The sequence below is a fragment of the Lagopus leucura genome, unplaced genomic scaffold (genome assembly GCF_019238085.1).
Source record: "Lagopus leucura isolate 7727_CA_CO unplaced genomic scaffold, USGS_WTPT01 Super-Scaffold_73, whole genome shotgun sequence".
Taxonomy (NCBI): Eukaryota; Metazoa; Chordata; class Aves; order Galliformes; family Phasianidae; genus Lagopus; species Lagopus leucura.
This window is the reverse complement of record NW_024962252.1, coordinates 82,727,862-82,743,908: the sequence shown is the minus strand read 5'-3', so window position 1 is coordinate 82,743,908 and position 16,047 is coordinate 82,727,862. Positions and strand designations below refer to the sequence as shown.

Genomic DNA, 16,047 nt, shown 5'->3' with positions numbered 1-16,047 from the left:
AGTTGTGTCTATACCCCAAACCCACAAATAACATAAAAGCAAAACATATATAACTGTGCAAAACACTATAAGATAAAGTTACGAGAAAAAATTACCTGCAACATAGTCACCGAATCCAATGGTAGTTAAAGTGATAACAACAAAGTAAATTGCATCTAGTGTGCTCCAGCCTTCTATGTGCTTGAATATAACTGCAGGAAGAGCAACAAACAGCACACAGCCAAAGAGTATGAATATTATTGTTGAAATAATGCGAATCTTTGTCTGACTCACGTTCCATTTCTATGGAAGAAAGAGAAGGGGAAAGAGAAGAAACTGTTGTTAATAAAACTGTGCTGCCATACATAAGCACCTATTACCCAATGTGAGCACATTATAGTTCTCAAACAGGAAAAAAAATAATAATCAAAGCATGGTTTTAATTTGAAAGTGTTTTCAAAGCAAACATGACTATCCTAGAAAACATTCTGTAGCGGGAAATGCAGAGTAGGTCTTTACTCTTCATTGTGAATGGCTTTGTGGTCTGGGTGGGTGGCATGTGTAATACGCATTGATGTTAACAGCTGATCGCTCTAGCTTTGAATGAGGGCTAAGTATTTGAGCGAGCTTCAAGTAGTGTTTGCACTTGAGATGCCTGCTTTTTTCATTCATAAATACCTGACTAAAAATAGTGATTTTAACAGTATTTCTCTCTTTAATCAAATATGAGAGCTGCTCCAATAGCAATGCCTCCCATGAAATCATGGCCCTTTGTATCAGAGGTGGACATCAGAGACATTATGGCAGTAGAGAATAAACCTTCCAGACAATACTCCGTTACATTCTGTTGCTGTGGGACAGCCAGCACCAGAGGAGACTTCTGACAGAATGACTTCTGATGTGGAAGTGTGTGTGAAGCAAAAGTTTGTCACTGAATTCGTCCATGTGAAAAAAAAAAATATGGCACCCAGTGACATTCACCAACACTTGCTGAACAGTTATGGAGACCCAAGAGTGGATGTGAGCACAGTTACGTAGTGGGTGGTGCATTTCAGCAGTGGTGACAGCAACGTGAAAGACAAGCCATGTTCCAGATAACCACAAATTACAATGATGCCATGAAATGAAAAGCATCTCAATCAGCTCATCCACACAAACTGGCGGATTATGACAAGGGAACTGTGTGCAGAGCTGACTGTCAGCTTTGATGCATTTGGAACAATGGTTGGCAATTTTGGAATATCCCAGAACTTGTGCCAGGTGGGTTCCACAAATGCTTACACAGAAACAGAAGGGCTGATGACAAGTTGCTGCATTCTTGCTGTATGCATACTGATATTACAGGGAAGGGAAAAAGAAAAAAAGAAAAAAAGAAAAAAGGAAATCCATTATCCCTGCAAGCAAGAGTCTAAGAGACCAAACAAATTGGTCTGATAGATTTTGTACTTTTAAAAACTGAAATTCCATTATAATAAAAAAGCGAAAAGGATAAAAATAAAGTGTGCTCATGGAACGTTCTTACCCTTTTTAGCCAAATCTCAATCAAAATTGCTGCTATTCATCAGCAACTTATTGGGGTTTGAACTGATGACTTCAAATTAAAAAAAAATGTGCTTTTTCTTAACACTGTCTTTCAAACTACTGTGTATGAAATGAACTTCCTTTGCTATAATTTTAGGTACTTGGTTCTTAAGGCTACAGCTTAACATTATCAATATATGCATAAGTGTGTTGTGTCTCTTCCTCCACTTAGGCTATGCCACTTTGCATGGAGTAACTAAAGATTCACAGGCCCAACAAAATGAAGGACACGAACCTTCATTCTGTGCTAAGTTTATCTGAAGCTGCACATATCTTAAGTCCAATGTCAGGCAAGTAACAGCAGGCTCTGTACCATTTAGGCCATCCTGCTACCCTGAACACGCAAAGCATTAAGCAGTTACAGACCAGTAAATCTGGAAATATTCATGTCTACAGACTGTGAGCATTTCTCCTCCTATGATGCCATCTGATTTTGAGAACTGCAGTTTTAAACTCAGACACCAGAGATCTTTGTGAATCAATGCAAAGGAACAGTAATTGCCAGGAGTCAACACTACAGCTCAACCCCTCTTTTCCCCATGCCAGTGATTTCCTACCACGTACTGCACTATATTTAAAGGTAAACATCATAGCAAGGTAGGAGCATTTTAAGGGCAAAACAAAAATAAAATGTTTTGCTCCTCCTAATCATCACTGTTATAGGAAATGTTGAACCATATCCAACTCTCAATAAACAGTGTTCAACCTGTTCAGAGTTTGCAATGTTCTCCCTACCTTTTCTAGACATCTGGTTACAAGGATGGGCTGTACCCTGTGCATTACACATGTTAAATTTAGAACAATCTGCCAGCATACTCACAACAAAGGTATCTTCTACTTTGGCAATTCCTTTTCCAAAGATTGTCCCTAGTTGATCTCCAACACCAGCCAAGAGAAAACCAAACAGAGGAATTCCCAGTAAGGCATAGATGATACAGAATATCTTTCCACCTTGTGTGCGTGGGGAGATGTTTCCAAAGCCTAAATTACAAACAACTTGAGATGTTTAAAAAGAAGTTACACGTATTACATTGCACATTTGTAAAGGACTACAGGAACAGAACAGTTGCAAACAAGTCCTACTAGGTTAACCACATAACACAGAAGACATTGTGGAAAAAAAAAAATCAAATGAAAATATGTTGTTAAATTCTCTTTGAACTGAAATTAAACTGCTGTACAATTCACTTTTTTAATACTCTATACATACTACAGAGAAACAAAATCTCAACAGAAAAATAAATCATATACACACACACACACATTATATATACACATATATTTATAAATAACAACTTCCCACATTTACTAGATACAGTTAACATCATTTGGTTAAGATGTGCCTTAGCCTCTGTATCCTGTAAATGCCCATAACTGGGCTTGTAATTTGAAGGCTGCAGTGCTTTGAAACAAATACAGTTTTCCTTAGAATATGCTTCTCTCAAAGTGAAGCAGCCTGAAAGAAACCATTTGGATGAATGAAGTAGAAATCTCTAAATTAAATGAAATTGCTTTGAGTTCTCATTATTAAAGCCTCACGTTGATACAGTTGCAAACAGAACTTAGAGAAACAGTTTTTTCCAGGATCCTGTCCATTTGAGAACTGAAATGATTCTGTCTTCATTGATCATGTGAAAATTACACCCTTCCTATGCCTGTGATGCCTCTATTGCTGCTGTTCCACTTAAATTGAGGAACCCAAAATACAATGAACGTAGGCATGTGGCACGCCCTCAAATGTATCCCCCTACACTGGGGGTTGAATGATTTGTCCAAGGTCGCAATGTTTCAGGAGCATCATCTTCGTTTTCAATTCAAAGGTGTTTTTTCCTACTCATGCCTTACTAATGCCTTACTGGGGAAGCAGTAAGGCATTAGTAATAATACAGCATGAGTTCTGAAATTATTCCGCTGTTCAGAACAACAGTGTGTACTGTGAAGGAGGGCAGAGGGAAAACTCATGAAGGGAAAAAAAGGATTATTTTCTATGGATAAGTTAAGCAAAAGCTTTTACAGGAATTATTTTTTTTTTTTTTTTTTTTTGGTAGAAAAGAACGTACAGAAGATAAAAAGCAAAATATTTTAGCACATAATTGAGACATCCATGTCTCAGTTTTTGTCTTTAATATTAAATTTTGCATAAAATATACTTTTCATAAAAACACTAAAAGCATTCAGTGAACACCCAGTTTTCCTTTGAAAAATCTGACAGATTTTACAGATTTTATCTGCTCTATTGAGAACCTGCAATGTCAGTTTTCTATTTAAAATAGCATACTATTGATGCACACCAACCGTAAGCTTCCATAATGCAAAGCACATTCAATGAATATCTAATTTCTCAGAATTTTTATTTAGCTATTTTGAGCACACGAGTTTAAAATGGATTTCCCTTCAGGAAACTTATTTATAATACCTTAATTTTTTTTCCTGCTCTCACATAGGTGGGCTAAAGAAAAGCTCTGGGTCAAAACTTCTTCTGCACACAGGAGACAGAACTGCCCCTCACTCAATTTTGTTACAGAAAAAGAAAACATGATTTGAATACATTTTACTCCCAGATATTTTGCCCTAGTATCTGCTTAGGACTGCTAATTGTGATAACAGTAAATGCAATGTTATAATGACAACAGTTTAATTAGGTTAAAAAAGTGGGGAGAAATGGATTTTTATTAAAATTTTACCAAAATAAACAAAGGACAAAATTATACACTCATGGAATCATAAAGGTTGTAAAGACCATTAAGATCATATCATTCAATCATCAACCCATCACCACCACGCCACTAAGACATGTAAAGCAATGTGAAATAGGAATCATTGGCTACAAGCCCTGGAACCCATTTTCCCTGCAGTAATATCAAGACAAGAACCTGACTCAGTCCAGGTGACTAAAGTCAGAATGTCTTTAAGATAACCTAGTATTCTTCCCTAAACCAGAGCCAGGGCTAAAATTACTGATTATTATAATTCAGGAAATTTCAGCTCCATTGAGTTCACTCTGTGCCTTCATGAAGCAAGCAGGAAAGACCCTTGAGTTTTAAAATAAAATTAGCTCATCACCAACCAAAAGGGACAAACAGATCCAAGCTACTCTGTTTTCATAAATATCTCTGTTTATGCAGCAACAGGAGCTTGAATAGCTGCCAGAGTGTAATTCCTGCAGAGTCTTAACGCGATTCAGAACCAGAGTCTGGATACACCAGATTTATAAAACTTGTACTGGGGGATCTGGAAACAGCTCTCCCTTCTCTTGGCTTAAGAACGTTATTATTCACTTGCTCCACAAAAATGGTACCATAATGGTGACAAAATACCAGCCCAATCAACCACAAGTCAAGCAGGCAATTTTTCTCGCTTTACTTCATAAAGCAAACTGGCACTTTCCGTGCATCCCAAAGCTATTACAATAGATGATTACTGCTACAGCATACTTCTCATCTACTGCTAATCACTACGAGAACAAGAAGTTCACATTCAGCTCTGTGTATTCTTGCTCTAAATCACAGGTATATTTAGCTTGAGGTAAGGATTGGGCCACTTGTACCTTCAAACTGTTACTTTTCTTCCATAAACAACATTAAGAAAGTCTTGTATTATTAGTTTTTCTTTAAAACAAACCTCACTAACACATTACTGGATAAACTAACACTCCACAGGCGGTACAGCCCATTCCACCCAGCTGCTTGCTGCACACTGTACAAGCTACAGTACTGTCATGACAGGACGCGCTTCAGTGAACAGATACACCAAGGAGCTTCCATTACACATTAATCATACTTCCTGGAGCAACATGTTTCGTAACAGCCTGCTGCCACACACCACAACCTACTTCTCGAGTTACCCAAATTGCCCTTACATTCTACTTTCCCAGTTTCTCCAGCAGAAAGCAAATCCATCATTTATCTAAAGAGAAAGGAAGCATATTTATATTTCACACTATTGTTGTAATTCCTGAGGGCTTTGCCAAAAAAAAAAAAAAAAAAAAAAAAAAAAGGAAGAAAGAAGAAGTATCATTTCTTCCTTAGGAAAGGCAGCAGAATTCTGCTGCTGAGTAAAACTGAAGGAAAGTTTCCCTCCAGGCCTGGTGCCCAGAAGAAACCATGGGCCCTGCAGCTCCCCTGTGCGAGCAGAGCAATTTTCACCTTGCAGAATGGGTCAGCTTCCCCCAGGTAACATCAGTGCTGTCTTCATGCTGTCCTTCCCCAACACACTTCCATAACCAGGAGCATGATCTACCCTTCTAGTCTCACCAAACCCCTTTCGTATCCTCCTAAATGCCCAGCACACCCCTCACACGCATGGAATTTGTGCATTATGTTGCCTCTGACAAGTGTTGTAGACAAGAAATGCATTTTAAAAGAAGCCTGCAGAATAAAGAATATAATGCATTTACAATGGCCATATGAGTAACTGCTCCACTCACCAAAATAACATGCCCCATGGTTTCAGCACCACAACTCTTACAACCTCCAAGATTCAAGTTTAGATAGCTTTGGGAAATCCTTTAGTCAGCTATAGAATCATAGAATCATAGAATCATAGAATCACTAAGGTTGGAAAAGACCTAAAAGATCACCCAGTCCAACCGTTCACCTATTCCCAATAGCTCCTACTAAACCATGTCCCTCAACACAACATCCAGCCTTTCCTTGAACACCCCCAGGCTCGGTGACTCCACCACCTCCCTGGGCAGTCCATTCCAGTGCCTGACCACCCTTTCTGAAAAGTAATACTTCCTCATGTCCAGCCTGAATCTCCTCTGCCGTAGCTTGAAACCATTCCCCCTGGTCCTATCACTAATGACACGAGAGAAGAGGCCAACCCCCAGCTCACTACAACCTCCCTTCAGGAAGTTATAGAGAGCAATAAGGTCTCCCCTGAGCCTCCTCTTCTCCAGGCTGAACATTCCCAGCTCCTTCAGCCTCTCCTCATATGGCCTGTGTTCCAGACCCCTCACCAGCTTTGTTGCCCTTCTTTGAACACGTTCCAGGGCCTCAACATCTTTCTTGCAGTGAGGGGCCCAAAACTGGACACAGTACTCCAGGTGCGGCCTCACGAGTGCTGAATATAGGGGAACAATCACCTCTCTGCTCCTGCTTGCAACACTGTTTCTGATGCGAGCCAGGATGCCATTGGCCTTCTTGGCCACCTGGGCACACTGTCGGCTTATGTTCAGCCGAGCATCAATCAATACCCCCAGGTCCATTTCCTCTACGCAGTCCTCCAGCCACACCGCCCCAAGCCTGTAGCGTCGCCTGGGGTTGTTGTGGCCGAAGTGCAGGACCCAGCATTTGGCCTTGTTGAACTCATCCCATTGGCTCCAGCCCAGCTCTCCAGCCTGTTCAGATCCCTCTGTAGGGCCTCGCTACCCCCAGGCAGATCCACACTTCCAGCCAATTTGGTGTCATCTGCGAATTTACTGAGGGTGCACTCGATGCCCTCATCCAGGTCATCAATAAAGATATTGAAGAGGACAGGCCCCAGCACCAACCCCTGCGGAACACCACTCACAACCGGTCGCCAGCTGGATTTGACTCCATTCACCACCACTCTCTGTGCCCGGCCCTCCAGCCAGCTCCTTACCCAGCCAAGAGTGTACCCATCCAAGCCTCTGGCTGCCAGCTTCTGCAGGAGAATGCTGTGGGAGACAGTGTCAAAGGCTTTGCTGAAGTCTAGGTAGACCACATCAACAGCCTTTCCTTCATCCATTCATATACAGCCCAAAGGAAAGGTATATGCTAAGCCAACCAACCAAACCAAGAGACTTTGATAGTAATTACTCTTCCTACTCCCCCCACAACATTCCTCACTTTTTATATATTTGAAAATGAAGGTGTCTAATTTTTCTATCAGGAACAGATCAGCTATTAAGTAGAAATTAGTAGCATTATGCAAACTACAAATTCATTACAAACTACAAATTCATTCATTCAGGTTTTGAGAAAAATCAGAAAGTGCTTGAAACTTCTATCCCAGAGTTTTTCTGATGACACAATAGTCTCTCTCAAAATTGAGAAGACACACTTCTGTTCAAGTCTAGAAATAAGAACATCTTTGCATTCACACCTTAAAAAAAGAAAGATTGCAAATTGATTTAAAAAAATACATCTTCTGTTTCAAGTAGAGATTTTCTTTTTCCCCTATAGTTCATTGTGACCTCAGACTTTTAGAATGCAGTGTTAAAAGAATGGACTTCTGATGAATATACAGTGGTGGCTCTGAAAGTTATGCCTCCTATTTTATTATGTCAACCCACTAAGTCAGAGGTGGATTTTGGTGGTATAGCAGGAGAAGTTGAACTTTCCCAACAATGTTCCAATACGTGTTGTTGACATGGGACAGATGGCAGCGGCAGGATAGTTTGACAAAATGGTGCCTGACATGGAGTACAGATGAAGCAAAGTTGTAAAAAACTACACCCATTGACACTCATCAACACTTGCTGAATGTTTATGGTGGCCCAACAGTGGAAATGAGCACAGTAAGGCAGTAGGCAGTGCCTTGCAGCAGTGGGGACTGTGACATGAAAGACAAGATATTCTGGATGATCGTACACAGCTGTCACACCACAAAATGCAGAGTATCTCAATCGGCTCATCAGTGTCAATCAGCTAATAGTGGTGACTAATTTTAAAAAATAACACTTTGTAGGCAAGAACTTGCTCTATTAAAGAGTTTTATTGTGTTCTTTGAAGTATCTGTTGTAGTTTCTACAGAAATATGCAGGAGGCATTACATTTGGAGTAACCTGTGTGTTTTTACTGATAATTCCTAGGCAAAGCAGGGCACCTGCTAATAAATTGCACAGAGGAGATGCTGAGCTCCTGCTATGGAACCAAGTGGTCAGATCCAAGCAACTTGGCTGCCATGCAGCAGGTGGCCACACTGCTGCAGGTTCACATCCAGCCTAACTGTGCAGCTCAATTACAGTGATTACCCTTTGGAAAGGGAGAACATGTGTTTTGATACTGAATGTCATATTGATTTTAAGGGATCAAAATATGCTTTTTCTGGGCCCTCAGGAGCTATCTGATGGAATCTGCATGAAAGATATCTCATCAAATTTCTACTAGCTGAGATGGTTTTTCCCCCTCCTGGAGTGCCATTTAGACTCAAGAGATTATAATATATGCCTCATCATCAGTGCCCAGGCAAAGATGCACACTTATTCACAGATAGCGATTTCTTTTAGAAATATTGATCTGGACATGATCAAACAAGAAGATTTTACCTATGTACCCACACTGGCCCTGTGGAAATCCCTGCAGATAATGCTGAAAATTTAAAACTTACACCTTCATGTTCACTACACAGTAACTACTGCATTTGTTTGTTTGTTTTTTAATCACCTATTCTCTTTCTAACCACACTCTTTGCTTTCAACCTCTGCCCTATCCTCCAAAATATGCTTTATGAGCGTACAATCACATACACACATACATACACATTTACAGATAATGTGTCACCTTCCTTATGACCTTCTTAAGTTCAGCATGAGGATGTTTCCAGGTCTTCCACGTGTTTATCCTCCCAGCATTATTAAATAGTTAAAAAAAATTGATATTTCCCCTTTTCATAAACACATAAGTGAAGCACAGGGAAGTCCAGAACTGTAGCACTTAGGTCCCTAACTTACACTGAGTCTCTGGCCAAGGACTACACAGTGACTTCACATTGACCCTGAACTAGCTGAAGTTTGGCACTGACGATCTGAGAATCTTCAACGAATTTATTCAAACCCAATCAGATAACTGTTGAGAATGCTTGCATCCATGGCCTTTCCTTCCTGCACAGGCTTATGTGCATGCACATATACACATATATTCAAGAGTACAGTACAAAATAATTTGAAGGCTGAATAACGACCAAGAGAATTTTTTGTGCCTGTAATTGATCTAATCCCAACATGGAAGGGTCAGATGCAGTAACAGAGGTGCAAGTACATCCATTTCAAACTGTGGTCAGTTATGAAACTGGAGATCCATCTTACTCAAGTTAGACATAATTTCTGTACTAGTCACCATAGCTCTTAAAAGCCATTTCTCTTAATAGCTTCAGTCAATGACTCAGGAAAGATGTTGTCACACAGTACTGCTATTTACTTAATATCAGTGGTCAGCAAAGCACTCCCTTTGGTATTATCTGGATTCCAACCTACATATTCTGGCTTTTAGTATTAATCTATAATTGTGTCACTACAATGTCAATATATCATTTAGAAGGTTCTTGTGTTCTGGTTCAAGCCTAAAAAAAGCCTCCATTACCATCTCCTTTTCAACTGTGGATAACAACAGGAAAACCTACAATGACATTAATAAAATGCGTAATACTCAGAAATTGACAAAACAGAGTCTAATCTCCTTTAAATGGTTTCTTTTCATCTGCATTCCCTGGGAGCAATAATCAAATCAAAGCAACTTTTTAAAAGAACGGGCTATAGGTATTCACAGGAAGTAATTCAAATGAAGAAGTGCTGTGCTAGAGGCGAAGGAGCCTTGCAAGAAACATCTCAGTACAAATTCAGTAGTTGCTGATATATTCAGTAAACACATATGGTTGCTAAAGAAAATTTCTGAAGAAACTGAGTAACAATTGTTGGAAATTCTTTAAAAGCTTAGACATCCTTTCAGGTACCTCTCCCTCTTGGTACAGTGTACCTCATTCATTCACACGTCACTTTGCATGGCGAAGTGCTTCTTGCCAGTGGTGGGACTTCCATCCCTTTTTTAGTTCTCTTCCTCCGTGAGTTATAACTCAGAACACTCATTCTTCTCCGAATACATAAACATCATCAATGTATTAATATAATACACAGACATAGGCGATCAATGAAAAATAGTGAACTTTAAACATACTGACAAAAGCTTATAAATAGAATAAGTTTCTGGTGCTGACTGCAGTGGAAGTCTAAGATAACCTTCTTCAGTATCTTTCCTTGTTGCTTACGATATGTAGCACTGCAAATGCATTATCAAGTCCTTACCAAGTTAAGGACTACAGCAAACAAACAGCAATAAATGAAGAGCTAAAACATGTAAAGCCTCCACCACTCGCCCTTTTATCCAGGAGCACTGCTATTCACAAATATGAGAGTATCCAATTTCTCCCGTGAAACTGGCTCTGTGCCATCAGTTTTCAGCACAGATATTCTGATTTCAGTGATATCAAACTCCAAGATGAACTAAAAATTTCAGTCCTACAATCCTGAGTTCCAAACCTGTTCAATTGATGCAGCTGGCCACAATGAATGGGCGATGATTTGACCTAGTAAAGATAAGACAAGCTGCAAATGTCTTTGTAGCATTACACTTTTCTTCAGACACCCTTTTTAGCTTAAAAGGAGTTTCACCAGCTCAGTGTTCAAAAACACAAATACTTGGCAGCTTTAATTCTGAGAGAAAAGAAAGATGAGGCATCTTCTATATTTAATGCTTTCTGATAATCTACATACACACAGCCCATATATCCAGATCCTTTGCCCCAAATCACAAATAGGCAGAGAAATTCTGGAGGAGACTGAGCAGGCTGGAAGACACGGGTGGATGGGAAGCGCCATGAAGGGGAACATCCTGCACTGCACATATTTATCCAACTGCATCATTGCTTAAGCTTAGTAAAGCAAGCAGAAAGGAGGGATTTTCAAGATAAAAAAAAAAAATGTTTAGAAAACAAAACATAGTAGCTTCCACCGACTTCATGATATCTATGGGCTGTATTCCTGACTCAGCAAAGTCAGCATATGCTTATCTTTAAGAATACATTTAATCTTATCTCTATTCAATAAGCATTTAAAAGCCTGAAAGCGTACACATGCTGCCAGCACTTATATCTGCAAATTTGGAAAACATGTATACTTTATCAAATGAAATTCTTAGCAGATTTCCAGCAGTATCATGACCTTGCAGAAATCAGCACTGGAAATCATTCTGTCACAGGTTCTCTATTTGCCCAGAACTACATACTGCACATCAAACAACTACTTTGTGATAATGCCATTATCCTAACAATTAAAGAAAGTGCAATAACAAGACTGCAAAAGTACTTACAATCCTTCAGAGGAGTAAAGCTTAATTTTTCTACTTCCATAGTGTGCAGTTTTTAGAAGCCTTAAGCTATGTAAGTACAGGTGTTTTTCCCCGTAGCAAATGCTCCAGCAGAAGGGACCTGAGCATCCAGTGGCTCAGCAGCACCCTATCAATGCCCAGCACAACTCTATCTTCAGGCAAACGACTTGCTAAGTTCACAAAGTGGGGAGTCTCACATCATTCTTTGGAAAAAAAAAAGAAGTGCAAAGATGGAGAAATGTAGAAAAGAACAAACAGAAATACATGATAAGAGTCTGTGCTTCTAACCGTAAGTCCCCAACAGATAAATAATTTCAGAGTGACAGTTTTATATGAAGTAAACTGATAAAAAAAAGTGATGCAATGCAAAATAAACTCCAAAGTTTGCACTATTGTACACTGCAAGGTTTTGGGGGGTTTCCATGCCAAGCTTGCCTTTCACAGACACCAGTATTACTTAGAATAGTCAGGAATTTCAGCCAGTAACAAAAACCATGAGCAATGCTTTCCTTCATACCTTGCTTTTAGATACATATGACAGGTTATGACATTTCCATATGAAAATGAGGGCAATATTTCAGAGATCTCTACTCACCCTACACAGGGAAAGAATTCAAAATGGAACAGAACACATCAGGAGGCAGAATACTGCATTCAGGTAAAGGCCTCATACTTGATATAATCCTTCATTTCAGTTCAAAATGGAGAAAAAGACATTAAAATAAACGCACATAAAAATGAACCATGTGTAAATATATTTCCCAACTATTATTTTACTTTTTCTCTTCCCTCCAGAACCCTGGGCTAGCCTACGAACATTTAGTTTAGACTAAGCCTTCCAGCTCAATAAACAAAGTCAATTGACTTTTGCTTGGATTATGGGATGTGTATTACCTTCTGAAATCAGATGCAATACCATATGAGTTAGAACAATTGTACCAGCTAAATCTACTCAAAAACTGAAGAGGGTGAAAGGGTGTTTGAAAAAAGGAGGAGGTTGTTTATGATTTAGTTCCTGCTTTACAAACCTTTTTACTCATACACCAGTTTTAGAACACAGAAGCACCAATTTGCTTCTCTCCACTCCCCCCCCCCCCATCTCCTCTTAGGGGGCGGTAGATGTTGTAAAAGCAACATCTCTTTTCAGCAAAGGCAAAACTGAACAAGGAAAATAATTTCCTAAATAAAATGATGCCGTGTTTCTTCCTATAAAAGCCTATAGAGATATGAAAAGAACAGAGCTATGCAATCTAAGGACAGTAAGTCTTAATGACTTTCAAACAGCTCTACTCCTGGTATGAAAAAAGGATGCTTACATTAGGTGTACATCCTATAAAACTTTATAAATTAAGAAGTAAAGTAGAGGTAAGAGAAGTAATATTCAATAGTTTTTTTGCTTTTGTTTTGCAGGTAACAGATTGATATTTTCTATTGTTATTAAAGCACTGCAAAACAGAATGTGACAATTACCTTCACTGAAGGTTTCACTAATCCATTACTAACAGAGATTAGCAAATAGTAGCTTAGACTCACCTTTAGTTGAAGGAAATGTTTCAATATTTTAGCTATTAAGAATTCCATTATTAGTCATTGCAGTTCTAAATAACAAATATAAATGGAATTTAAATTTCTTCATTATATTTGAGAAAAAATCCTGTATAAAGCAGCACTCTCTTAAAATTTTCTCCTCTTATATATAAAATAACATTTCTCAGAAAATGAATGTGTTTCTTGTGGATCTTTTTTTTGCTTCACTCCCCATCCCAGAATTATTCTGCAACAATGTTCATGTACAGTCTCTGGATCTTTAAGACACATAAGGCATTTACATACATATTTTTTGTTTTTCTTATTATTTAATGAACTATTGTTTGCAAGCATTTCCATCCTAAACAAGCATTTTTGCTTATCCTACATGCCATCCTGATGGGACAATGTGAAAACTCAGACATTAGGCTTCAAGGTTAATAGAAGAATATTACAACTTATTTTTGTCTATCTCTTCCAAAAGGTTTTGTACTCATTTAGGAATACATGATTCTGAAGAATCACATGTATACAGTCAAAACTACCAATGCTGAAGAGTTTGTAATGAGAAATATGTTGCATGGCAATGTCTTCAAATTTATTGGCAAACAGTACAGCTGATAAATACATTTGCAAAAGCTATATAATAATACCAAATGGAAAGCAGTGCAAAAAATAAATAAATGCACTTTTCCTGAACCACAGTACTTTCTTTTCATTCAGCTTGAACAAGAAAATTAGATAGCCAGTTTCCAAATATGTAAGCAAATGACAATGCCACCTATTTAATTCATAAGGAAGCACCACTGAAAAGGTTGGTACTCATAAAACAGGTGACTGCAGTTGCTTTAGCAAGCAGGATCTCGTTTTCTAAAGGAAGCAGAGCAGAACCTAACTGGGAAAAAAAATGAAAGTTTCTAAAAAAAAATCCCATAAAGACTAAACTCATTTGTTTCTACTACAATTACTTGATTCCACTGCACACTATTCATTTAAGTGAGCACCATAATTCTTCAATTGTAACAAACTAATTACTTGCAAAAAAGTTAATTACCATTAACTAAAGTCTAAAGATGGTCTTGCTCTAACCAACACATCTTTCCTGGGATCAGAAACACTTGTGAAACACTGAACTTGTAGGGATATATATATTTTTTTTTTTTTTACAGTTTCATCTACAGACACAAGAACAGAAGACAAACTGCTTAATGCCACTTTGTTTTTTCAGCATAGCTTTGTGACTCTTTAGAGCAACCAAATGAATTCTTCATGTTTACATACACACAGATCAAGAATAGACGAAAGCTAAGTTTTGATACATCTATTTTTAATCACCAAAGTCTCAGTGGAATTCAATAGTGTATGCCTTGTGATTCCCTTCTTTAAGTGATCACATACATAAATGGTATTTTACCGTCCTGCATATCAACACAGACACACAAAAGCAGTTTTGAACTCTCAAATTGCCAATAATGAAAACTCCACTGTATCCCAAGCATTAGAGTGAGAAGTCATTCCACCCAAAAAAGACCACAAGATTAGTAGCTTTTGTTTGTGTGAAAACAGACATCAACTTCAACCCAAAGGATGAAACTTCGGGACTTGCAGATTCTCCATACCTGCGTTCCTGAAATCAGCATCCTAAGCATAAGAGAAAATATACTGCCACCACTCACATAGCAAGAATAACAAACCAATGAATGGAAGTCACAGATAGAACTGTTGGCAATTTATGTTATTTCATAGCTAAATACTGGAGCACTACATGCATCCAAAGTAGCTTCTGCTATAGAAGTGTGTATGAAGCAAAGGTATGCAAGTTCTTCCATGTGGAAGAAATGTCACCCACTGACATTAACTGACACTTGCCGAACATTTCTGGAGATCAAATAGCGGATGTCACAGTGAGGCAGTGGGCGGTGCATTTCAACAGAGGCAACAGTGGTGTGAGAGATAAGCCATGATCTGGACAGCCATGCAGATTTTTACAAGTGCAGCATGCAGGCTCTTGCTCATTGCTGGTGAAAATGCATAGTTAATGACGGTGACTGTTGAAAAACAGTGTTTTGTAGCTGCAGATTGGCTCTATCATTTGCACTTTTTTTTTTTTTTTTTTGTAGTTTCCACAGAAATCAAATAGGAGGCATTACTTTCAGAGCAACCTATTACATAAGATTGGGGCTCTCATGCAAACAGGATAAAGAAACACAGGAAATACACAAGTATTCTACATAACAGCAGCCTATTTCTTCCATGTAATCTACTATACTCACATAACATAGTAACAAAATAATTAATTAGGCACAACAGATATACCTTCACATCGAGAAAATTGCTCTAGATGATCATACTAAATCAAAGTGTTTGAGAAATATAACAACTGTTACTTGCATGCTGGTGTGTTTATTTAAAGAAACACCTTTCCAAAAATACATTAAGGCTAAACTGTGAACACTTCTGTTTTCTACATATAATGGGCAAAATAAACACATGAACAATAAGGAACATAGAATCCACACATATTGGGCAAAATACAAAGATTAATAAACATACCAAATAATGACCCTGCACTCAGAGAGACAGACTCATACATCCAGAACTTGAATCAAATTTTAAAAGGCAGAATTCTCATCATGGGTAGATAACATTGGCCAATAACCCCACATACTGGATGCAGAATTCTGCAAGTAGAGCTCCAAAATACAATTACCTCCATTTTGAGACGCTCAGGTACATGTACATGTACAATGCTTCTCATGGAGCATACGAATCACCTTCCTTATATCAAGATTTTTCCCAATGGAAAATTTCAAATCATGAGAATAACCATAAGTACAAGATACTGTCACAATTTTCTTTGAGATAATCTTAAAGGTGAAATATTTTCCATCAG

The 16,047-nt window shown here is 38.4% G+C and overlaps 1 protein-coding gene across 3 annotated transcripts in view; it reads right to left on the bottom strand.

Annotated features, from left to right (window-relative positions):
* KCNK2 (potassium two pore domain channel subfamily K member 2) overlaps positions 1-16,047 on the bottom strand; it is a 122,088-nt gene that overhangs the window by 24,252 nt on the left and 81,789 nt on the right. For all 3 annotated transcript variants that reach the window (XM_042884691.1, XM_042884696.1, XM_042884703.1), the window contains 2 exons: positions 2,381-2,541; positions 96-282 (listed from right to left, as the gene is read on the bottom strand). In XM_042884691.1, the coding sequence (XP_042740625.1) occupies positions 96-282; positions 2,381-2,541 (348 nt within the window). The remainder of the gene's footprint in view (positions 1-95; positions 283-2,380; positions 2,542-16,047) is intronic.